This window comes from Ixodes scapularis, unplaced genomic scaffold, assembly GCF_016920785.2.
Source record: "Ixodes scapularis isolate PalLabHiFi unplaced genomic scaffold, ASM1692078v2 PGA_scaffold9__187_contigs__length_104089568, whole genome shotgun sequence".
NCBI lineage: Eukaryota > Metazoa > Arthropoda > Arachnida > Ixodida > Ixodidae > Ixodes > Ixodes scapularis.
Genome location: NW_024609884.1, coordinates 12,670,531 through 12,697,159, shown reverse-complemented (window position 1 = coordinate 12,697,159; position 26,629 = coordinate 12,670,531). Strand labels below are relative to the sequence as shown.

Below are 26,629 nucleotides of genomic sequence, written 5' to 3'. Positions count from 1 at the left end.
AGGTGCCGCAGTCTAGGCTTTTCGCGTGGTTTCATAGCTGGGAGCTTGCTTCACTTTGAGAAAGGATTTAATGTGTCGTTTTCGCGCTTCAAACTAATGACGTCAGCTCGCTCCGAGGGACAGTTAATGCTTTCGCATTAAAAAAAAAAAAAAAGTACCGCAATACTTTTTTTTTTTTATTGATGTACCCTGGCACATTTATTTAATAGCTACCAGGCAGATATTCATCACCGCAATCGCTATTTCTTTTCTCCGTCTGTTGCCTTGCTTTACAGACCTCTCATCGTCTGTCGTGCAGCTCAGTTCACAAAATAGATTCGACGGCTGTTAATATCATTCGGCCACTGCTTAATGGTGCCTGGAGTGCATCTCTGACTAGGATATTTACCGCATCCAGATGTGTGGCCCCCTGATCTCCGCCCGATGGTGTCGTAAATTTGCCGTGGATTCGCGACTCCAGCGACCTATAGAGGGCACCACCACCAAACAAACATGGCGGCTGAGTCCAGTTCACGTCGGCTCGGCCGGGCGGCCTGAACAGGTGGCGCGTTCAATTTAACAGATTTTCTTTTGTTTAACGCCCAATTTTATAGGTATTTGAACTGAGACAGTGAAGTGTAGCCGGTGCACATAAACTTGGAAAGCATAGTTTTGTTTTCCCGGTGTTATTTGTTCTTTTCATGTCAAACTTTAGTTTCGGAGATTTCATTCAAAACTGAAACTATGGCCACCGGAGAGACGGTAAGAGACTCTAATCAGTTTTGATCACCTAAGGAAAGCGGCGAGCACTACAGAATTGTTTCACCGAGAGCAATTTTCAGCTAACTCGCATGCCTCGACTGTGCGACTGTCCGAGAAATCGAGCTTTTGTGCGTACCTCCGTTTAGGAATCGGCTCCAGTCGTCTGCTCGGTCAAGAACACAGGCTGCAGGAAAATTACGAAAATTAAGCTGGCGCTTCTTGAGCCAAGGACCATGTTAACCAGCCGGCGCCCCGCTAAGCAGCTGATACTCGTATTTCAATTCAGGTTTTAGTAGCAATCGAGAAGTCATATTGACGAACGGCTTATGTATTATATTACATACTATGGGGTCCCACTAAAGCGATATTAGTATATTCTTCGGGTTAAAATATGAACTTAGTTGACTAGCTATAAGGTGAACTGCTGAATAAAAGTATAGTTGACAGACAGAGAGATACTACCTAAACTCAGCCATATAGTTCTAGCCGGCAGCACCAAGACAAACTGAAGAGTCTTCATCGGAAATTCACGCAGAACCTCTCTGCATTGAACTTTGCTTCGAATACTGAACGGAGAAAATGTGTATTTTTTGTGGCCGGTCAACCTGAGCATTGTAAACGGATATTGCTGCTGGCTTCGACGGGGGTATAATATAAATATTGGGAGGCGCAATAGATCAAAATGCCGTGACAGCGTCTAACGTCGCGAAACTCGTCCCCCACCTTTTGAAAACAGATAATTTCCCTCAATAATCGTATGCAGCGAGCAGGTTTTCCCGAATCAAGTAATTGCGAAATCAGCCCAACTCCTTCAGAGAGGTCCAGAGGCTTTTTCGGCGAAAAGTAGCCAAGATGAATAGCCAACGCACCGACCGGCGTGGGTGGCCCGAACTTGAAGCCAACCGAACGCAACCAAACTCAAGAAAAGCAGCTATCGAACCTTCCCATTCATTTGACTGCAACATTGGTGTTTCCTCCAGTGAAACACCTCGTCTGTCGTCCTCAGTCCACTGTTCTACATCCTTATAAAGAAACCACTTATCAGTTACCAAGTAGTCGTCACTTTGAATCTGATTCGAGACAGACAAGAAATCAAAACGTTTTTCCGTGATTTCTCCCCATCCAAGAAATCAAAAGCATGCGACCGTATGTTGTGCAGTAAACGGGTTTTCAAACACGTGATGGAAGGAAACAATCTACTTAGGCTTCACCACACTAATGAACACTCAGACAAACTTAAGAAATTTTGAACCTTCGTCCAATCACATTGTTCGCCACCGCGCCGACAACATGTGTCCGCGAAAGCCACCAGAGATGCGGAGGGGCACGGAGCGACCTGGTCCGGCTGGTTCCCGGTTTTCCCGCTTGGTGGCGTCCGTTTTGCTGGAGTCGCGAATAGCCAGATGCTCATGGTACCAGGCAGCACGGTTGAAGAACTCGTTTAAGTTTTGTGTTTGCCCATGCAGGTACTTGTTAATGAGTTTTTGGCTTCTTCAGTTGCTTACGTAGGGGTTAGCTGTGCTCTTCCCGGTCAATTGCAATCGAAGCGTAGCCATTAACCACACAATTTCTTCTTTCAGGCGCGCTGTAAACTCCGAGAGGTTCCACCATGATGAGCGGGGGTACTGCGCTCGGTGTCGGGGAAGTGACACATTTTAAACGGTTTCTTCAGCTTCATCATCTCGCAGATGGAAATTTACAATCATGGGCCTACCAACCGGGGGAAGGGGGGGGGGGGGGGGGGGGGCGGCAAGGGGAATGCTTGGCCCCCCAGTTCTCAGAGTGGGGGGGGGGGGGGGGGCGAGGCATCTGTTTTGCTCCCCCCTGAAACAGCCGCCACTGGGTAGGGTAAACACTGGCCAGCGGCACCCAAGGGATACCAAGGGCACTGCCCCCCGGCCCTGGGGGGGGGGGGGAGGGGGGGGGAGGGGGGTCTGGCTTGCCCCCTTACTCAAAAACAAGTTGGCACGCCACTGCTTACAACGATTCATGCATATGATCTAGAGCAGGGGTGGCCAAGCTGCGGCATTTCGCATGGTCAGGTGCAGCTTGCGGCTCCCTCCCCAACTCCCCCCCCCCCCCCCCCCCCTCCCTGCATAAACTCCCGGTTACACGAGCACTTCTCCAAAAAGAGAAATGAAACATGTTTTAAAATGAAAGTCAGGTTGTGGTTTGGTTGTCTTGTGCTACTGCTACCATACGCACAGTACAGTTGAACTGCTTTTGACTCGGATAGATTGAAAGTAGTTCGAGTTTCGTGTATTGCTCTGCACAAACGTTTGCCCCCTGCCCCCGCTCCCCCCCTCCCCCCCCCTGTGGCTATTAGAAGTTTGTAGTTTTCATTTGCAGCTCTTAGGCTGAGTCAGCCTGGCCACTTCTAATCTACAGCTTGTTTGAAGACAAAGCACTAGCCTGCTTTGATTGCCAATATATTTTGAAAACTCTGCCAAACTTGGTGAAGTTGGCAATTTGTATTGGAACCATTGCATAGGCAGAGGCACAAAAAGTGGGGGAGATTGGGGGGGGGGGGGGGGTTGCATATCACTTGTTTTTTTATTTCCCTTAGGCATTTAAATATCATGCAAACACAAGTGGGACATTAAATTTTGTTGAGACAAAAACAAATGTCAAATCGCAGAGAAACTATTTTTTTCTTATTCTGTTTCCTTAATTTGGATTTTCTAAATTAGTTTGGTTTCAAACATGTTGATTTAGAATCTGACAACCTTCCTCAAATTAAAACTTGAAAGTTTCCATTCATTTTGATGGCTTGACGTTCAAACACTTCTAACAGGCACAAGATGTTAACAAAGTGTAAGGTTAAAAAAAAAAAAAAAAAATTTTTGTCTTGTTTGTTATATTTTTTTTCCGGGTAGTACAGCTCAAACTCTATTTTTCTTTATACATGCAACATTTTTCAGCAGCACAATATTCCATAACATGAAACCTAAATGTGTAATTGCTACAAACTTTGCAGGTGCAGACCCGAACGTGCGAGATCACAGTGGCCGTAAACCGGCGCAGTACCTCAACAGCTCAGCGCAAGCCTCCAAGACAAGCACAAACCACAAGAGCTTTCAACAACGTAAGCACCTGTATGCTCCCTCACAGCTGGACCCTGGTTTGAGCACAGGGCTTGGTCCAGCCACCTCAAATGCTGCCCCAGCGGGCTCTAACCCCAAGGGCGTCTCTCGGAGCCAGTCCTTCCTCAGCCAGACGTTCCGCAGGGCTACGAGACCCCATGTTGGCCTTAGGGCCTCTGCTAGGCCACGTATCAAGTCCATCTTTCAGTAGGAAAGGGGCCTTGGCCTGGTGAAGCATGGCTTCCCTGCAAGTGCACTCTTGATTTGGAGGGAACACATTTGTGTTTTGTTTGAGTTTCAGATGTCATCAGTATTGTGCTGTTGTATTAGATTCTTGTTATCATAATTCAGTTCATGACACCTCTTTTCTTCATTGAAAATTCCAGAGTTTATTTTGTTTGTGCTGACGCTCACTTTCAAAGGTCCTTGCTTTTTTCAGTTAGTGTGAAAAAGTACTTGACATCCATGTTGCTTTTAGGTTGTGCTGCTTCAGCACTGTAGAACTAATAGACGACTGACGTTTCTGTGCCTTGATTTTTCAACCACTTACTGATCTAATGAGAGATTGTGCCTTGATAATGTATCCACTTTGTTCAGCCAAATATCATCTGTGAATGCCTAGGCTGTGGGGATAAGTATGGGTTGCAACTCCTGCCCAGTAAACATAGTAACTGGTGGCTAATAATCTGCATTTGCGATCAAAAGGAAATTGGCTTTTAAAAAAAAAAAAAATTCAAAGATTTCATTTTGTCTTGATTTGACTGTTTTTGTGGGTGTAAAGCAGTAAGCTCAAGCTTAACCTAAGCCAGCATTTAGTACTAAATGCAGTGCCACAGCTACATGTCCGTCTGCAATATCTACCGCAAAATCCCGTAAGGGCACCCACCCAAAATGAAGAGATAAATGGTGAAAAACAGGATGTGGGCTATCTTTGGGGATGAGACAGCAAAACCTAATGTTAAACACAGAGGCACCCATTAGAAATCACGTGACACGGAATGCCACAGGTCGAGGACACCGTAAATTCGCGTTTCATGGCGTGATAAACACGCGAGAATTTGCAGCAAACTCCTGTGTAATGGGAAAGGATTCCGCAGATTGCGGCTGCAGTAGATTCGCATTTCACTGTGCGATAAACAAGCGGAAACCTGCTGCAAACTTGCGTATCACGGGAGCAGATATTGCACGCACAGATCGTGGACAAAAGCGCAGGAATCCGCTGCGAGCTCGCTCGTCTCGCATACTGGTATTGCAGATGGCACGGTTTGTGCGATTCCTATCGGACATTGTGTGATGTCCGACAAAAATCGGAGTGGGCGATCTCTCGGGGTAGGGCGTTTGTACGGGATTTTATGGTAATGTTTTTTTTGTGGGTCCAGAATTTTTTTTTTTTTTTTGTAAAGAACTTACATTAGGGTTTTTTAAGCTAATTAACAAAAAAGGTTAGCTCTAAACTTCTTTTTTCTTTTTTTAGGCATAATGTAGTTGGAGGTTTGATGCTTGACCTCATTAAAGCCTAGCCGTGGCGTGAAAGTTTGATTAAAAAATTTCTAGTGGGCACTTTGGGGCAAGAAATGTCACCCTTTACCAGTCTTGGGTAAGTTACTCTTAAAAAGTAATTCGTTACAGTTACAGTTACTTTCAGAAAAAAGTAGCAAAGTTACCGTTACAGTTACCGCAACAAAAGAGTAACTCGTTACAATTACAGTTGCTTTCAAAAAGTAACGACGTTACTTTTCAGCTACTTTTCGATAGCACAAAAAAAAAAAGTTAGGAAAAACTGGTGTCTGAAAGAAAAAATATATAGACAGGAATCAGTCAGGCTTCCACCATAGCGGTAAATTCTAACTTTATAGTTTAGCTGGAAAATTACTCAATATTATAAAAATAATAAAGTCCAAAATTCAACTCAATGTGTTTTCTCAGATTTGAACACGAAGGCTTGTTGTCGGAGTACTCCTTGTTGCATAGTTTGCATACTGCGGTCAAATTGTTAGCAACCCCCTTCACCACAGCAAAATACTGTCTGTACGCCGTTCATGCTAGTTCTTCGTTCTCATCAATATCCCTATCCTTGGTAGCACTAGCACATTCCTTGCTCGTTGACGGTTGCGCTGGGTTCATGGAGTTCTTGGACATATTTCAGTAAGTACACGGCAAGCCAGAAACAAACCCCGCGCAAACAGTAAATTTTGCCTCCACTGTTGACACCACGCCGGAGTAAATCACACCGGAGCAAATCAAAATATGAAACATACAAAGTGACCCTCTGCGTGTATTGTTGTTTCAAGGTTGATTCACCCAATTAAAAAACGTGCGCAGAAAAAAAATAACAAAAAAGAAACGCAACAGAGATACTGTTTTAAGATACTAAGATGTAAGTGTTCAGTCACAAAGTACAAGCATGTGCATAAAGATAACTAGATTCTTCTTTTCTTCTTTTTTTCCATCAAATCTACACGTGGCTATATTCTGGTCGTGACTCGCGAGAAAGAACGTATTCCCAAGTTTGTGCAAGGCTAGGGTGCCTTCATGTGCGCTTCGCATTGAGTGATGCCAACTGCCTGTTTCCCTTTCCCACACCCTCTTTCACCGCCATTTTGTTCCTTTCATTGTTTCACGGAAATGTCGGAATGTCGGAACAGACAATCTGGAAAGTGCAAGAAATAGCTAGATTATACTCGTTCAATGATATATTGTTCATAAAGAACTGAAAAGTAACGACAAAAGTAACATCGTTACTTTCATTGTTACCTCAGAAAAAGTAATAGAACTACAGTTAGAAGTTACTTTCTTAAAAAGTAACTTGTTACAGTTACAAGTTACCAAAAAAGTAACAAAAATACAGTAACGCGTTACTACTCAAGACTGCCCTTTACCCTTCTACATGGCTTTAATACCGAAACTAAGTGAGGAAAGAACATCCGTGTCATTGATCCCTCCAGCCTCTGCCAGCTCCGTAACTCGCATGTCCGTGGCGCAGGGGACATCAGCAGTGCGGCGCAGGTGCAGAGAGGAGGGATTGATGTCACGGATGCCCTTTGCCGGCATAGTTTCAGCTTGAAGCCGTGTAGAAGGATGTCATTTCTCGCCCCTAGTGCCCACTGCAAATTTTTTTATCAAATTTTTATGTCATTGCTAAACCATAATGAGTTTGAGTGTCAATTCTCCAACTACATTATGCCACCAAAAGTTGAAATAAGTCAATATTTTTAATTAATTAGCTATTAACCCATTTTGCCTTTTTCCTAGTTGCCGCCATGGTTACCAACTTGACCTCAGGGCTAGAAAAACCCTAATGCAAGTTCTCTCTCTCCCCCACCTTTTCTTTTTTTAATTCTGGACCGATTAAAAATAAAGCGCGAGACACATGGACGGCAGAATCGTCCGATCCGACAGTCCGAACGCCGCTCCGAATCGCCGCACGCGACAGTTTGAGACACACACTTCCGACCTTGCATGCGACACGACGATCCGTTCGGCTCCTCCTAGGAGATCCAAGCACCCCAGCGGAGGTCCGCGTTCATAGATCTCGGGTCCCAGATTGACGGTTTAGCTCACACGAGCGAAGTTAGAAGCTCGTTCTCATTAGCGCGTGCATTCTTTGTCGGGGCCATCTTTCTCGAATGGGTCAGCGGGATCCACGCGTCCGGCTTCCCGTCGCCCGTCCCGTTTTCTTGTTCGTCCCGACAGACCCAGTACGTCATCATGACGTTCGCGCTAGCTGTGCTGTCATTGGCTAGACGCATCCGACAATCCGTCCGCCGTGCGCAACTATCTGGCGCGTTGGACGCACGTCGGATCGCCGATCCGACGTCTGAAGCGACCAAATTTTTCGGATCAGGCAGTCGTACTGCCGGATCGGACGTCGGATCGGATGGATTTTTCGCGCATGTGTCTCGCGCTTAAAGCGCGATCCAAACCAACACTTCTTTTTGCGCCTGTAGGTCGTGCGGCTGCGGATGTGACGTATTTTCGTGACGTCGCGCCGCTGGTTAACACGGTTCACAGGGAACAACTCACATTCATTCTTGCCTCTCTTCTTTTCCTCTACCTTCTATATTCCCACCTGTGGAATCATCATTATCCAGGCACTGTGATAGAAGAGGATTTTCATTGCAGTGTAGGGGTATCGGTTCTTAGTCATGCCTTTACTTGAGCACATACATTTTGTGCTCTCACTTATAAATTGTAGCTGTTTTTCTTTTTCTTTTTTTTTTTCTCTGTTAATGTTCTGCTGAGATTTCCCCTTAATATCCTGATGGTTGTGTGGATGGTGCTACTGTGATCACATACCTCTTTGAAGGTTGTATGGGTTTACCATGTTTAGATTACTTTATTAAAGAAATATTTTTAATTTTGCTGTCTGCTCTACTGGGCTTTCAGTAAGTTGCTGTAGGTGAAGTTACAGGTACACATTGTGCTAGAACACGTTCAGGATTTGAAAACAACGGATTGGTTGCCCCAAAATTATTACTGCCAGGATCTGAAGCTTGCAGCTTCATGGTTGACTCTAAACCTATATTAAGGAGTTTTCGAAGACCGCGTTTCCCTCTCCGCTAAGCCGTTCGCAACGAAGAAGCGGCTACTGCGCCTGCGCGCCGGTGGCCTTGGCTGTAGAGTTCCGGGTATGGCAGTGAGTTGCGGAGAGCGTTCCGGGACGGGGAAAACGATTAAGGCAGTTGCTTTAAACTGATCCAAAGTGCTTTCCATCTCACAATATTGGAAGGACATAAAATTTCTCTTTATTGATTTAGTAATTGTGCTTAAAGGTTCAGCTAAAAACACATTTCTCTTATAGTCGTCTGCTTAGAAAACCAACAAAAACAATTTGCTTTGTGTTGGAAGAGGGACAGTGTTAAAAAGTTTGTTTGCTTCTTCAGTTGCTTGGTGTTTGGCACAGTGTTCTATGATCCTCTTTTTAATGTTGGCTGATGGAGGTTGTGTTGCAAAATTTACATTGTATGACACACTTAGCGCGAACACGACATCAGCACTTTTTTTTAGAGTATTGGAACCTCAAATTTTGCAGCTCAAATTGATGCCTTGAACAAACATATTTGAGCACACCAGAAGTATTAATGAGTTTTTTTTTTTAAATTGTAAGTAGAAAAACTGGCAATGGCTTGTTCATGCTAACTGTGTCAGTCTCTGTGCATTGACCTGCATACGTGCAAGCTGAAGTCTATCGAGCATATACCTATTCATAGAAATTCTTTTATGTGGCCATATAGCCGAGTGCCAAAAGAAAGTCTGTTTGTTTAATATGGGTGAACATTTATTATTGTAGAGTATTTGGCATTGCATATGGTATACAGCAGTATTCTTGAGGGCAATGTTGTTACCAAGGTTTTATTTCTTTCAATGTGTACAGTTATTCTTACCCCGTCTTGGTTCTCTCTTTGTATAGCCTCCCACGTGCCCTTTCAAAGTATGGCAGTAGTAATGCTTTGAGCATCAATAGCAGTGTTTAGAAGGAATCAGTTTTGCTATTCTATACCTGCAGAAGCATATATGTTTCTTTCCATTTCAATTTTGTTTGTGTGTTTATGGAAGCAGATGTAAATGCCTAGCAGTATGGCAGTAACTAAAATTGAGCTCCAGAAACCATGTGTCCCACAAAATGTTCATGTTGCGAGATTGAGCACAAAGTGACATTTACTAAGGGTTTTTTATTTTCGGTTATTACTTGATCTTGCCTTGTATTTTCATTGAACTCGGTTCAAGCCCAATTTCTCAGAAAATGGGACGCTGGCAGGTCGAGTCTGGTTCTGAAGCTACTTGGTATTAGATACAGTCTTGCAAATATATCCTTGAGTGTGACAAGAGGCAGATCAATTAAGATCACCAACCAAACTAATTTTAAAGGCAGCTTCATGCAGTTTTATACATTTTTGGAGTTGTGCATGATTTGCAGTTGAAAAGTAACTTTGGGTTTATATGCTTAATTTGTTTTCTAAAGTTAAGGTTTGTGCTCTGCCATTTGATATTTAGTATAACTCAATGGGCAACCTCCCTTTTAAAAATTTGTTCTAGCTAAATGCAAGCACTTTGAGTATATATACAGGCTGTTTTTTTAGTTTTTTTTTTAAAGCTTAACAGATTTGTTTAAAAAAGCTGTAAAAGCTACACTCGTGCGGTTTGTGCAGGTGAGTTATACGGCCAGGGGGACATAGTATAGGGGGCTAATCATAACGATCAGTCGACTAATTAATTAAAATGTTAATTAACTTTTTAATTAATGAAAATAGACATATGGTTCCAATTAGAAACTTGCTGAGCGTTACAGTCAAACCCGTTTATAACGAACAGCAGGAAACGCTACGATCAGTTCGATATAGCAAGTAGTTTGATATAGCAAAAACCATCTACAACGAACTTCAATGATGCGTTCGTTGTAAGGCGAGAGCTTCTCTTTCTTTCTCATCTTTTCGCTTCAACCTTGTAACAAAACGCTGGAAAGATTTTTTTTTATTTTTTTGCATGCGTGCAGTTTTTTTTAGCCTATTTCTTCTTCTGAATCACGTCTCTTCGTTAGCAACCACTTTGGGATGACGTTTTTTTTTCTGTGTGTGCGTGCAGAGTGTATTTTTTAGCTTTGTCCCCTTCTGAATTGCTTCTTTTTGTCAATTTTGTTTGCGGCTTGAGCTTTTGGATTTTTCTTTCCCTCCTAATTTTTTTTTTTTGGGGGGGGGGGGGGGGGGGGGTAGGGACAGGCTAGAAGACGATCGTTTGCGCGTTTTTGGAAGCCTTCCTGGGTAAAAAGTTCGATATAGCCATTATGTTGTTCGTTATAAAAAATACTTTTTACATAGATTTTTATTTGAATTTTCCGTGAGTTTGATATCGACAATAATTCGCTGTACGTGGGTTCGTTCTAAACGGGTTTCACTGTATCGAAAACCACTGAATCGGGCATTTTCAGAACGACTTTCAGCGCGTGAGAAACCTAGTAGTGCACTAAAGTTACCACTTGTGGAGCTGGAACAAGGTTAGCGGTATCGTTTTCGGTATTAGGCTCGAGAGAATGTTACTTTTTCATATTCAGGCAAGAAAAAGGTCTTACCTGGTATTTATCAAACTTGTTTAGAGGCACAAATAATACATTCCAATTTTACCTGAGGACGAAAAACTCAACATGGAGTTAGAGGACTGTTTTTTAAATTGCACCTACCTTATGTACCTCAGCTCAGGCCTTTCAAAACTGGAGATTCGCACAAGGTACAACAAAAACTAAGGGCACTTGAGCAAGCACATTTGGCACACATACATTTTGGGAACATTGTTTAAATAAATATATAAATAAATTCTAAATTGTCTGGTTCAAAGTAGTATCTTACTTGAGAACATAATAAAACCATGTATTATAACGAAACTTTGAGGCAGTTTGTCTATAGGTAATAAAAAACGGGTAAACTGTATTTAGCAAAAAATTAAAATAAGAGATGAATATTGGAGAGGTGGTTTCATAAAAATGACTTTACGGTACGTTTGGACATTGGCACGCGCACATATTGATACAATATTCAGCGGCTTTCTGCTGTGGTGTGTGTGGGCTATACAAAGGAGAACTGCATTATCCTATGTATGTATTAGGGTATTGTTACTGTATACCACCTTGTTCTAAATTTATATTTTTCCTGTCCCCATAATATCCCGGGATAACCCACTACAAATTTAAATATGATTTTCTGTTTCTTTTTTTTTTCAAGAGCATTGAAACATTGTTTATTTGTAGTAATTGCAGGGCTTTGGCTAATGGTGACCTTGGTAGAAATAATGTTGCTTATCCACGGCGGAAGCGAGCATTGCTGACTGGGAACGAAAGCCGAATTTGGTTCATCGCTTCTTCCTGTGATCACAAGTCTTGCAGGTCACAAAATCTAAAACGAGCACTTTTCAGCTTCTTTTATCGTACGCCGAAAGTTAGCCTACGCCTTATTTTCACCCGATTTGCTTTTGATTTTAGGTGGGCTATCTCAGGATATTACGATACTTCACTTGGCTCTCAGAGTCCCTTCTACTAGTTCTGTTTGAAAAGTTTTTTAAAATGTCATACTTTAACATTTTGGTTCAAGTTGGGCTTGTCTGTCCATGCAAATGTATTATGTTCTGTCAAAACCAAACCAAAGAATGTTACAAGTATGATGACGTGACATAGTTCTACGTAAGAACAGAATCGTGAGGGGCTGCACGGATTGGACGAAGTAATAATGTACACTCTCTATCCCAGTTAGTGCAAACACAACATTTGTGCTTTTCCACATTGTAGTCATACAGGATGGTATCAAACGCCACATTTTACTAGTTTGGTTCCCCATATAAACACATTCCACTGCACTAGCGACTTTGCTGGCAGCCTTTTAGTTACGAGAGTGAAATGGGAATGATTACCAATTGCATGTTTGCACTTTGTTGTGCTCTGTACGCACAAAATTGACGGAAGCGTCGGTGCACAGTTGACCGTTCTACTGCACCTGAAGTTTTTCCTCTCAGCATCAGATGTGAAAAACATTTTAGGTGCAGTAATTTTATTTTGGGTTGTACAGATTGCTCCCAGGTTTAGCATTGTTTAAAGGAAGACTGTGTGTGGTTGCTTGCATTCAAGACATATTCAAAGCCGATACCACCATTTGCATCTTCATTTTATAGTATTTGTATGCTAACTGTTACTACTGATAGAAGGGCTCTTTTTATTTATGCGAGCCTGATTTTTTTTTGTATTTTTTTGTTATTCAGAGTGTATATGTAACATACCTAGAAGCACTATATGAGTTGTTAAACACTTCACCTAACAGATTTTATATAAAAAAAGTGGCATTACATAGGAGAATTATTGGTAAAATATTCACATATCATATGGCCAGAAGATTGTTTAGATATTATCAGGGCACTCCATATTCTATACTCTATGTCACCGTAAGGTGAAGCACAGCAGATGCTATGAGCCATCATAGTCAATCCAGTGCTGAAAGTGTGTCATGTGACCTTTGGCTTGAGTGCAGTGAGGTGCAGAGCTTGAAGCCACATGACATACTCACAGCACTGGATTGGGGCAGGATGGCTTGTTGCATTGGGTGCTGTCCATTTTCAGGCAATATGGAGTATATTGTCTTCTAATTACTATTTTACTATACATTCCCATGTCATAAAGTATTTACATTCCCATATCACAAAGTTCTGTCATATTTTTAGCTGTTCAGCTGTACTTCAGCGTTTAGCAACTGATGCGTTGAAGAAGTTATCTTCATTTGGTCCACAAATTTTTTCAATGTGGGTGGACACTTGCTTTGTGTTTTAAGCCATGCTCTTGATGTGGGCCACACAGTGCTTTTAGCATTTTCTAAGCCGGGGTTTAGTTTTTATGATTTTAATTGTTTCTGAGGTTGCATTCTGTGTTGCTGACCATTTGTATGTTTTTTGTGCTACTCCTTGGTCTGAGAACGCTCTTTATCATTTGTGTGCTGCTATTAGTTAAGCAAATTTTTAGAACTCATAGTGTCTGACATGTTGCAGAAAAAGAAATGTTAAAAATTTGGCATGTTGTCATTGAATGAATCAAATTCTTCATGATTATAATGGCAATGATGCTATAGAGTGATGTTCTGCCTGTGTGTGTGATTTCATAGCTAAATAACTTGACATGAATTCTAAGCATTGGGAGAAATCTTATTATACTGTGAGCATTTGATTGGAATGGTGTGTGAAAGCAGATTGGATTTAGCATATGTTTATGTTGTATCATGTTGACTTCTATTGTTGTCTGCTTCAGTTAAGATGGCACATTATGGCAGAATATGTTAATTATGTAGATCTTTCAGATTTGCAGACAGATGGAATGGGTGCCGTAGTGTCTCAGCATATATATAGAATTTCTAAAAACATATCTTACTTATACTGACAAATAATTCCTAAACATTAGCATCTCACCCTAGGGCAGCACTTCTCAAACTTTGTCGCTGCAGACCCTCCAACTATCTTAGGGGTCATTCACGGACTCCCTGTGAATATGTTTATATGACAACAGTATATTGCATACACCAAGGAAAGTATGTCGCCATAAATCGGAGAAAGTTGAAGTCGTCAGTCTGGCTTTATATAAATAATGCTTACTGACTTTGGCATCCTGCAGACATGCCCAGACATTGCAGTTTTTGCAGAGGAAAGCCAGAATGGCAACACACATCCAAACATCCAAATGCATTCTCCACGAAAGCCGTAGTAAAAATGCACTCACAACTTGAAACCAGCAAGAGCGCACTGCAACCAGTGGGAGTTCTACTAACCATAGATGCAAGGATGTTTGGTCCGACGGTTTCAACCCTCTTCAATGCCTTACCTGTCCCCGGTAAAACAATCCCCGAATCGTGTGGACCCCTGGGGTTTCACGGGCTTTGAAAACCACGGCCCTTAGGGAACTGCTTTCTTTTTTTTAAGGTCTGTCTTTGTGGTCATATCCACCTGCTAAAATTGTGAAACGAACAGATATCTCAAACAAGCTCTCTGCATCTTTACATGATAACTGGCTGTATGAGAATGAAAGGCATTAATTCTAGTTTTTTTTTAAAGCAACAGAGTTGTACTTGGAAAGTGTACCGGGTTAATTCAAAGCGACCTCTGTTATATACTTTCCAGAAAAGCTTCACTTAGCTATTAGACACAGTGGCGATTTTCGGGTCAATCTTATTGTATAAAAAATGTTTGGGACACTGTAGCCCACCTTTCAGCTTTTACGAAGAAAATCCCAAAAAGGGTGCTTCAGAACAAGGAAATTTCTAGCTGAACAAACAAGATAAAAGCATTCCTTGGCAACATTACTCTTCACCCTTGAGCAAAATATCTCACACCAGTTTGCCTTACTTTCTCCTTCAGAACTGGTGAGCTTGCTGTCAGTTGGGGAGAATTTAGAATCGCTAAACAAGCCCACTGGTCATCTCTAGTGTGTTGACGGGCATTTTTTATGGGAGTCTTTCCACATTTGCTACTCTCTTGTGGCAGAAACAAGTGCAGTCAGAATAGCTAAGTCGAGTGAATGGAAGTCTCCTTGGGGGAAAAGAGATGGATGTTTGCAAACATCTCGACCACAGGTAGTGTTAGCATGCTGTTTCCCAGATGGTGTTGGAAAATCTTTGTTGTCTTGAGCGGAAGTCTTCTATGTAGCCAGGTCCCATTTATCCAGACTCTAATGTCCTCTGATGAAATCAGATTAGCTGTTTGGTTAACCGAGTCGGCCTAGAAGAGCACCGAGCATGTTCACCCCAAGCCAAAGCTGTTTAGTTAAGCAGAAATTTGCTTTGCAAAGTGCTGAATAAGCGAGACGTGACTCATTTATGTACTGATTTGTATGTAGTGCAGCCCGTTTATTGCAAACTTTACATGCTTTAGCAGGTTCTGTTCAGTGGGGGGTTCTTTGTACCAGTTGTGACATTCGGAAATATGCTCTTAAGACATTTGCTGCATCAAAGCTTGTTTTAAGTGTGCTGCAGACCACCCCTGTCAAAGTAGCTAGGGAACACATGAAAGTTCACACTGGCAGTCTTATATTGCAAGTTCACAAATGGTTTGCTCTCCTTTATGCTTTTATAGAGCTGTGTCTTTTTTTTTTTTTAATTTCTAGTAAAGATGGCTTGAAGAGGTTGTGATTGTGTAAAACAGCATCTGTTGCAAAATAAAGTGCAATTTTTAGTGAAAAGACCTTGTGGCTCACCTTGGCTGTGCAGAACTTGCTGAACCAATGGCAGCATGCTAGCCAAGTTTTTTTCGGTGTGATTCCAAGCAGTGTGTTGTTTAATATTTTGATTGGAAGCTGCACCAACCAAACTGAGGACGCAGCAATGTCGAGGTAAGAGTTTCAAGGTTTGAGTGGTCTGGTACCTGTCTTCCTGCCCCGGGTGCTTTTTCTGTTTTTTTAACAATCTTAGCCTTGGATTGCGTCATTCCTGATGTTGGCTTTGTGTGATGTGTTCTCGCACAAAACTTTTCCTAGTTTGTGTCTGCACAGGGATTGTTTGCATGCTTGTGTTGGGTGGAAGCATCTGTGTTCCTGGATTTTCCCCTGCACTGCACCTGTTGACATTTACTAAACCTGTTTTTATTTTATTTTTATAACCTTGGGATTCCATGGTCTCTTGGGGTTTTACTCTTGTGTTAGTTACTGATACAGTGAACTTGAATTATTATAATTTATGGTGTGCTCTGAACCTCTATTCAGGGCATAGGTACTAGATTTGTAAGTTGTAAGAGTGAGATGGTTTTGGCAGGTGACTTGTTCAGTTTGTATACAGTGTGTTTTTTTTTTTTTATCTAATGTGAACACTCCTGTTTTAAAGACATATGCAAAAAAGAAATGTGCAAGTTGCTAATAAACGTTAGTCATACATACTATTATATACTATATAACAGAAATATTGGTTCCTGACGGTTTGATTATTATAACACTGAGGGCAGAGGGGTCTGAACTATTCGAGACATGGGACAGCCCCCCCCCCCCCCCCCCTTTTTCTGACACCACTGACTAAAGAAACAATGACTGAGCATGTATTGATGAAAGATGATGGTAGTTGGGCAATTGGAGAAGGTTTCTTGCTTTGCCTTCATAGCTTTTTGTTGCATTTCTGCTTGTTGTCTGTCTGTTATAATGCTTACTATACATAATTATATGGCAGGGTGGGTGGGATTTGTGTTCTTAGTATGTAGATTTCTGAAAAGGAATTACTTCAGGAACCACCTCTCCATTCGTTGGCACCATGTGCACTTTTTTCCTTTTTCTTTTTTTTTTTGTATGTCATAAACGGTATCATAGTATATTTGCAACTTGAAGATATAGCCAACAAAAATGTAGTGTCTAAAACTCAAGTACTATACTTAAATTAGAGTCCACCGACAGCAACTGATATCTTCGCATTGCTAGGGGTTGTCTTTTGCTACCCTTTAAATGACACCTGTTTCAAGATCGTCATAGTTGTGAGAAGTGTGATTTCATTTTTGCGATCTAAGGCGTTAAGGTGAAAGTTTTAGCAGTTGGCAGCAGGCTTCATCGGTGTGGCTCTTCTATTTTTTTTTCTTGCTTTCTTAGCCTCCAGGTCTTCAGAGAAGGACGCCGGGTTCATGCGCATGGGGTCGTTCAACAGTCGAGTCAAGCGCACGGCAGCTGTCCTCACATATCCCTTTGGAGTGCAGAAACTCAAGCCTTGGGGCTCTGCTGACAGTGTTACTGACGTGGTAAGGGTTTTCCTACCTCTGTGTCCCTTGCCTTTTATCTATTCCTTGCCCTTAGTATACTTAGGCTTCTAATATATATATATATATATATATATATACATACATACACATATATACAGGGATGGGCAAAATACATGCAAATATGTATCGAAATACAAATACAAAATACTTCGTCAAAAATGTATATAATTACAAATCTAATTACATTTCCAAAAAAGCATTTAAGTACAAGATACAAATACAACCAAATGTATTTGGTCTCCTCCAAATACTTTTCCAAATACATTCCTCAAAATTTGCGTCAGCGACTTCAGGGCACCTGCAAGGGGTTTCTGGGTATCTCATTTTAATTTTGCATCGCCTACTCGGGAGTTGGTGTGCAAGGCTCTAGTAACATAATAGAAATATAATCATAAAAAAATGTAATCAGCTTGGACGTAGAGGTGAAAAAAGTACAGAGCTTCAAGCAGCTTTTTTGTCGATCACATTTTGGTATAGACCAACAAAGAACCAATACGACCAAGACGCGCAGCACTAGCTAGAGATTTTTTTATTGTTGCAACTCGCACCAGTTACAAAAATCAGGCAAAAATATGGATGGAAATTAGGCTGGAAAGCATCACAAGTTGTCACAGGCACTTATTTAGCCAGTCTGCCTGTGAACGTCGATTTCGTCACTATTCTTGCCCTGGACTAGCGCCAAAATCACAAAGTCACTAAACTTTTGTGCTTGATTGAGAGACACTGCGTTTGGTGCAAAACATAGTTTTCTTCCTGCTCTGGACAGTGACAATAAATTTGAGGGATGTATTTTCGCCCACAAAATTGTATTTAATTACAATTGTATTTGAAATACCCACGTTTTAGTATTTAAATACGTCAAATACATTACCCAATTTGTAATTAAATACAAATGCAAAATACACAAAGTATTTAAAATATGTATTTCAAATACTTCTAATTGAAATACTGCCCATCCCTGTATATATATATATATATATATATATATATATATATATATATATATATACACATATACATATACACACTTTGTCTAGTTTATTTTATGAATTTTTTTAGATATTTGTAAATATATAATTATGCCTTTATTTTTTTAGCAAATTTTCTATGAACATAGAAGTGCACATTCTTCCTATGTGATATGTACAAACTCTCAAGTTAGACCGACACCATTGAATGTTTTGTTTTTCTTTTGTTTGATGTAGCCGTGGCGATTCTCACGGTTGCCGAAGGACACCATTTACAATATTCAGAGGTGGAGTTTGTGATGCCTCTTCAGGCATCAATAATTCGTCAAAACTTTGCCACTGTATCAACTATATTCCACTACACTCTAAAATATATCTTGTAAACTTTTCAAGTTTTCCTCCAGGTCCTCTTTCTAACGAGAAAACAGTAAATGCTTTGTGCTATATGCACATCTATCAGTTGGTGTTTCAGAAAATGAAGCAGACCTGGAATAACACCCCAAATGGTCTTCGCAGACACTAAAACCGTCTGTGCTTGTCGAGTTCTGAATTCAGGAGGGCATATTGTTTACAAAACGATTTGAGTGTTGGCACTGGCCGCCCCGAGGGTTCCGAGGCAGAGCGCCGGCCTACGGATCCCCAGGTGGCGGGTTTGAATCCCGGCGGAGGTGCCCGCAATCTGATGGGGGCATATTGCAGAGAAGGTGCCGCCACATAACCGAGCTTTCGGTTGCACGTCAAAAGATTCCCAGGTGGTCGAACTTAATCCTCAGTCCTCCGCTGGGGCATACCAGATGCCCTTCGTTGGTTTGGCACGTAAAACCCCCAAATTTGACTTTTTTGAGTCTTGGCACTTGGCCAATGCAGTCACCAAATTTTGGAACAGCAAATCTATTGCACATGCACAGTAACATTAAACTCTTTGCTTGTTTATACACTGCTTTCTATGGCATCCGCATACAGTGGCATCAAAACAAGGGGGGGGGGGGGGGGGGGTCACTTTTCTTTCCTCAAAGATATTTAAAAAATTTATTGTACCGTAAAATACCGGGCAAGCGCGCCCACTCAAACTTTGGAGATAATTGCAAAAAAATGGGGGATGGGCGCTTGTCCAGTCATCAATTTTTACATATAAATGTACTGTGCATATTTTCTCAGATCTTACAAATTTGGTAATGGGTGCTTAATGTGGAATGGGGGGGCGGTTGCATGGTATTCTACGGTAATCAATATGCGAGAGGGGGTGGAAAATCGCTCTCACCCTTCTACCGCCACCCCCATCATCCCCCCTCCCCCCACCTGCCAAATAGTTCCGATGCCTTTGCCCGTGTACTGTAATGTTGATTCATTGAGTTTGCTATTATATATAAGCTTGCAAAAAACTAATTGTTTTCTTTTGACACACTGCAGAATACTTTGAGAAACATTGAAGTAACAAATAGTGAAATCATAAGAAAAACAAGGAGCAGTACTGGACAGCATTACGGCATGTTGAACAATTTAGTGATCTATGGAGTGGGAGCATATTTTTGAGGATAAAAAGGAGTTAATTTGCAGATTATATATAGATATTTCTATAAGACAAGGATATGCTGTGTGCAGTGTCGTTGATACTGTAGGCATAAGACGGCAAAAGATGAGGAAATCTAAGTTCTTTGCATTCAAGAACATCAGCCATTTGTTACACCAATGTACAACAAATCACAAGTTGGTTTGCAAGGATGAGGGATTGTCGATGTTCGAGATTGAGCAGTAAATTACATAATCCTCGGCAATAAGGCAAATAGTGGAAGAAGAAAATGGGGAATGTTGATGCACGTTCAGAAAATGAGAGGTCCGAGCATGCTTTCATGAGGAACTCGTGATGTTAAGTTAGATTAGACGACACTGAGTTATTTGCAATGCTTATTGAGAGCAATCAGAAAGAAAGACAGGAATCCAAGCAAAGATAGAGGAACCAATGTTGGAATGGTAAAGTTTTATTATGAGCCAGTTATGAAGCACTTCTTCAATGACTTTTGAAAGGTCGAGGAAGGTGGGCGACAGTTATGAAGAACTTTTTAATGGCTTTTGAAAAGTTTAGAAAGATAGCATCAGTGTGTTTTTTTTACATTCCAAATTAGAATGATGATTATGTTAAATTTCAAAGAGCTGTGTTTTGCACAACTTCTTTAATCTGTAATGCCTTATCAGAGGTCCCCTAGGTCCATCCATTTCAGCATTTGACATGAAGTGCTGAAGCTGTTAATTCAGGACAAATAATGTTGTGTTGCATATTGAATGCCAGATGCTCTGCCTTCGCTTTCGGCCAAGAATTTACTGTTTCTTTCAGAGTTGAAATGGTGTCTGAGAACAGTTAATTGTGAACTCTGGGTGTTGCGATTGGCAAATTCAAATGCCAGCAACTCTCTTCCCTCTATGAAATGTGCAGACATTACTTTGAAGTGGTTTTATTTTCATTTCATTTCATTTTCATCTTATACAGGCCAGCTCAACCATGCCCCCACCAAAAGGTCTGGCTAAGAAGAAGAAATCCAAGAAAGTACTAGATTTTCCAAGGTCAGCTTTCTATTTTATTCTCACTCCAATGGTGCTCCTAGGGGAAAACTTGTAAAGCTTCATCTCCCCCCCCCCCCCCCCCCCCCACCAAAAAAAAAAAAAAAGTCCTAGCTACATTAATGCTTTACTCAATATTTTTTACTTTATTCCCTGTCCATCTGATTAGTTCAGAAAAAAAACTATAATATTTCGCAGCACCACATAACAACCCATTCAAAGTTTGTTTCAATGAGCTTTGCATGCAAATGGTTCATATACGATATGTCTTCAGACACTGATGTGAGTGCCCTGCATAGCTATGCCCGCCTATAAATCGTCCGAACAATGTTTTCCAAGCGAGAGTGCACAGAATAACTATATCTTGTCTCATTCACTAACATTTACAGGCTCACGTTAAAGAGTGTGGTGGTAAGTAGTATTGCGAAAGGTAGTACATCAAATATTGTACTCACTGAAACGTGACTGAAACCCAGTATTTGCAATGACAAGCTTTTTCCCTCCTATCTGAATCTTAGTAGGTATATTATACCTGTGGTACATGTCAGTGTGGTATAGTGTTCTGATTGTTGTCAAAAGTCACATTTCTTTCTTTTTAGTTGAGTTACATTGCGATTTGAAATTCGTTTGCCCATGTCTTTGTTCTGCTCATAGTAAAACTACTTTTTGGTGCTTGCTATACACCAACTCATGTTTACAAACAAACCGGAGCGCCCCTAGCGGACGTCACCGGCGCCGCGCATGCGCCGTGGATGGTGGGCAAGAAGCCCGCCGTCGCCCATAAACAAACCATTGAATTGCGTTGTTGTCGGCGTCGGTGGGAGTCCCCGTGCTCTTTTTCGCGTTGTAATTGTTGATTCTACGTCCTCCTAACAATGTCTGACTACTTGAGCGGCTTCAGCAAAACTATCGAGGCAAAACTTTGCGTGAATAATGTGACTTGCGGCGATTCATTTCACGTGGACGCCGCAGAATGGGCGCTAAAGCCTGACTCCCACGTCGAGATTCTGCTCGCTATTTTCAGTCGCGACGTCGCTCGGACTGCAAAAGCGTGGACCGTAGCTGAGATGGTGGACATCGATACTGAAAACCTCAAGTAGAATCGGGCATTACAAGTCGGTGATGGCCACCGGTAACAATGATCAACAACTTCTTGTATCTGTTTACACTTAGCCGACTTACCCCAACCAACCTTCAAAAGTGTTTTGAGGCCTGCACTTAGTTCTTATCGCAATTACCGGGTCAATGTTTGGTTTACGAGCCGCTGTCGTTTGAACGAACTGACGACAAAAAGCAGCCAAGTTTGAAAGAGCAGACGACAGTTGGAACGCACGCGCAATGGAGTACGGGCAAGACGCACCACGTCCCGCGTCAACAAACCATTCGAATGTCACGTTGTCGGCGTCTGTGTGAGTCTGCATACTCTTTTTCGCGTTGGAGTTGTCGATTCTACGTCCTCATCGCAATGTCTTACCACTTTAATCGCCTGAGCGAAATCATCAAGGCTCGTTACGCTGCTAAACTTTGCACAAATAATTTGACGTGCGGCGATGTATTTGCATGACCGCCGCAGAATGGACGTACAAAACCATGATGAGACTCTTCTAGCTATTTTCGGTCGCGACGACCCTCGTGCTGCAAAAGTGTAGAAGGTAGCGGCGATGATCGACGTCGATACTGAAAATCGGAAGCGGGAACAGACAAAGCGTAACAAGTAGGTGATGGCCACCGGTACCAATGATCAACATCTTGTATCTACTGCTTACACCGAGCCTACTTAAGTCTTTTGAGGCCTTCAATTACTTCTTATTGCAATCACCGGGTCAAAGTTTGGTCTACGGGCCGCTTTTGTTTGAACGAGCAGACGACAAAAAACAGACAACTTTAAAAGAGCAGACGAAAGTTCGAACGATCAGGCGGTCGTGTGAATTTGAAGACGCACTGAATCCGTGGGTGGTCCGGACAACTTGGGGGTTTTCTCTCGGTCATGTTGGAACAAAGCAAATACATCTGGCGACTACAAATTGTGGCCCGCACACGCAATCGTAGTTCGACAGCGTCAGGTTTGCCCTTTTCACGGCTGCTATCGACGTTCTCGGACGAACGGAGGGCGCAAAAACACATGAAAACTGATCTTCAAACCTTCCCAGACTCTCTTTGTAAAGCCCCCATCGCAGCATTTGACGAGAAGGCAGGTGTTTTGTCTCGTTTCTTCCAAAGGAACACAGGAATGCATGTCTGGCACGGCAACTTCTGCCCACCGCCCCAGACCGGAAGTGCGTCCGGCGCGCCACCACCACGGCGTGACGTAGGAGAGTTGAGTTGGTGTATAGGCCTCTAAGTAGTGACTACTTTTACAAATGAATAATTAAAAAAATGTCATTAAGCATTTTCCAAAAGAAAGCCTTCTTTTATTTGGTGATTTTAAATTTCCAACATATGTTCGTCTGTCTTAGCAACTTCATCAAGGAGCTCAGTGGTTTTTTAGAATTATGTCTACTGTTTAACTTAGCTCAGGTATTTGAGAGCCCAACCTGTGGTGACAGTATCCTTACATCCTCTTTTGATCTCATTCAGTCTATCATCTGTAGCAATGAATTCAGTGACCACAAGTTTCTGCACACCATCAATGTCACTACCCTTCTTAGTTAAAGTATCTGTTGGAAAAGTAATTGGAGATTCTAATAAAGAAGATTTTAATCTATGACTCTACATTTGTCAGCTTTCTTCCAGTCATATCCAACCAATTTTCATGCAAGAACTGTGGAAGAAAATTTAATGTTGTATAATGTTGTAAGGCCAAACTTAATGACCTTGTGGAAGAATTTATGCCCACTGCACATATTTGAAGCAATGGCTCTCGGGCCTGTCAGACAATAAGAAAAAGTGCCTTTTTCGAAAGTCAAAATTGACTAACTGTCCAAGCACCTGGGAAGAGTGTGACTTCGTCTTAGGGAAATACCCAAACTGTCAAATCATCAAAAGAAAGATTTTATTGAGGGCTTGCCAGCCATCCTTTGAAACAACCTTATAAGGTTCTGGAATTTGATCTCCACAAAAAGCGATGGTCATATAGTTAATTTTATTGATAAGAGCAGCACGACTCACTAGTGTGAACTGGAAAAATCTTCCTGACATTCTCGTGTCGTGTACTGACCCCGAGGTTCTTAGAAATTCAGTTATTCGATATTTCATCAGGTGCAACTAGATTTTGTGTTTGCATCCTTTCTGATGTTAGATATACGGCTGTGTGAGTTATTCTTTTGTTCTCTTGTTTGCTTTTTTTTTATTATGTCTTATTTATAGTTTGCTCAGTGGTGTTTGTTTTTCTTGTTTAGTGCTTTTTTAGGTTCTCTCTCTAAAAAGGGGGGGGGGGGAGGGGGGGGTGTCTTGTTGTTTTTTTTTATGCTTATGTTTTTGTTTGTTTTCGTTGAGCTTCGTTATTTTTGCTAGCCCTCTTTGTATGTAATGCCCTTGAAAAAGGGCCCTTAAGGAATCAATAAATTAAATTATCTTGTGCTAGGTAGATCATTAACAAAGGATGTTTCTTTTGCAGTTCAAGCAGTATGGATTCTATGAAGTCCAAGCTCAGCCTGACTCCAAGTGTGGAATCGGACTCTGACAGTGCCTATGGGTTTGCACCTTGACGAAACGATTTTAATTTTTTGACACTATGGGTCTCAAGTTTTTAGAAACATGCATGGGAGAGACGCTTAAAACATACGCTGACTTGCCTGTGCCCTCTGTGCAGTGTTTCTGGATACTTTTATGGTTGTTACGTTATCATATATACAGGGTGTTTTTTTCTTTAGGCTTTAGAGATTTCTTTAAAAAAAAGAAAGTCCACGAAAGCTACACATATGCGATTTGTACATGTAAGTTATATGACCAGGGGGACATTATAGAGGGGCTAATTGTTACACTAAATCCTCAGGTTAACTAGAATGTTAATTAACTTTTTAATTAGTGAAAATAAGCATATGGTTTTAATTAGAAACTTGCTCCGCTTCATCAAAACCACTAAATCAGTCGATTTGAGGAAAAACTTGGAGCATGTGAGAAGCACTATGGAGCGTTAAAGTTATTACTCGTGCAGCTAAAGCAAGGCTACCGGCGCGGTAACGTGCCCGCGCGGTTCTTCCGTCTCTTATCATGCGACTTTTTTCACCGCCATCCTTGTGCCTGCTGCACCAGTGGTAACTTTAGAGCACTACTATGCTTCCAAAGTGCTTAGTTTTCATAAAAATTAGATTTAGTGGTTTTCGAAGATGCTCAACGAGTTTTTAATTGGAAGCATATGTTTATTTTCGCTAATTAAAAAGTTGTTTAAGAAATTTTAGATGATCATTCAACCTATCGGTACGATTAGGCCCCTATACTATGTTCCCCTGGCCGTATGACTCATCTGCACAAACCGCACTAGTGGAGCTTTCACAGCTTTTTTAAAACATATCTGTAAAGCCTAAAAGAAACACCCTGTATAGATATAGATATATATATATAAATATATATTTGATTGTGAATAGCTATATTCATCTTGATGTTAAGAACTGACAATGTGAATCAGTAAATACTACGATGCAGCAGTATTTGCTGCTATAAATTAATTTCAAGATGAAAATATGGGCATGGTCCCATCTTTTACTGCCTCATTGTTGCTTGCATCCTTTGGATAGAACATTTATTTTTCTACATGAGCTATTTAAAAAAAATTGTGTTACTGAAACTATTGCAAATTCTGTAGCCTATCATAGCCTTGTGAAACCTTTTATTTTCACCTCAGAACTGTGTTTCTGTGCAGCTTTTCTGTATTATGTTTAGAGACCATTTTTATACATACATACTTTAAACTGGCACCACCATTTTCTGAAAGGATTCATGTGTTTTAGAGACCTTTACACCAATCGTTTGTGCTAACTATGAACATTTATATCTTTGAATGACTATGAAACTAGTTTTGTTTCATTAACTAGCAACATGAATTACTTGTGATTTTGAGCCTTGAGCTTGCCACCTTTCTGTTGGCAGTTTGTTTCATGCACATATTACTGATATATTGTACATTCGGAACAGCATTTGGAGGACTGCATGCACTGGGATTAGCAGTTAGAAATCACCTCAAGCAAAATATTCCCTGCCAGTAAGTTCTAGATATATTTAAAATTTGAATTAACATTAAGCTAGCTGGACAATGGTATGATTCAATGCAATCAGAAAATGCATTTAGAGGCAGGCCACAATCTGTACCAACCAACTAACAAGGGATGACTGACTGTTTTCCAAATGTGCTGCATACATGCAGAGATGCAAAAAAGTTTTGCACATACAACGTTATACCCCTGTCGAACTGGCAATCTAATGTCAGTAACATCGAATGACATTTGTGCGATCGGCCAATCTGCGCGCAGCACTCCGGGTTGCACAGCATTCCACGCACGACAGATCACGAGCTGATTCGCCAGTCATGCAGATGTCGTTCTATGGAACTGACATTAAATTGCCAGTCTGACAAGGGTATTACTGGTGAATCACATTGTCTAAATTAGCAACACTCTTAAAGCAACATTCCATGTCAGTGTTGTCATATTTAGACTGGTATTTCTTAGCTTGCGAATTCTTAACTAATTCTTATGAGAAAACATGAAGTATGCACATTTTGCATGATAGCCTGAATTGATGAAATCGCCATTTATTTTACCTACATATCTATCTTTGCAAGTGTGACAGCAAGCCTTCTTTTATCTGTTGCACTTTCCACAAAAATTAATATAACTCTTTGCAGTAATTTTTCCAGTTGTGCCAAAACAACACAAAATACTGTGATGCATTCATGAACCATACTAAAATGTGTTGTTTGATATGCCATCTGTGTATTAAGGTGCTGTGAGCTTGTGCAGTCAAAGAGGAAAGCAGTGAATAAGAATTTTGCCAAACTAGAGTGAATATGTCTGCATGTTTCCACTCGGCATAGTGTTTGGAGTGCTTGGTGCATTTACTACCACTGACTTCATTTTCTAGTAAAATGTTTTACATCAAACA

The 26,629-nt window shown here is 41.2% G+C and overlaps 1 protein-coding gene across 4 annotated transcripts in view; it reads left to right on the top strand.

Annotated features, from left to right (window-relative positions):
* Positions 1-26,629, top strand: part of LOC115312006 — a 56,557-nt gene extending 29,928 nt beyond the window's left edge. For all 4 annotated transcript variants that reach the window (XM_040217084.3, XM_042287526.1, XM_040217086.3 and 1 more), the window contains 4 exons: positions 3,719-3,826; positions 16,900-17,045; positions 20,520-20,593; positions 24,147-26,629. In XM_040217084.3, coding sequence (XP_040073018.2) covers positions 3,719-3,826; positions 16,900-17,045; positions 20,520-20,593; positions 24,147-24,237 — 419 coding nt within the window. In that variant the 3' untranslated portion in view covers positions 24,238-26,629. The remainder of the gene's footprint in view (positions 1-3,718; positions 3,827-16,899; positions 17,046-20,519; positions 20,594-24,146) is intronic.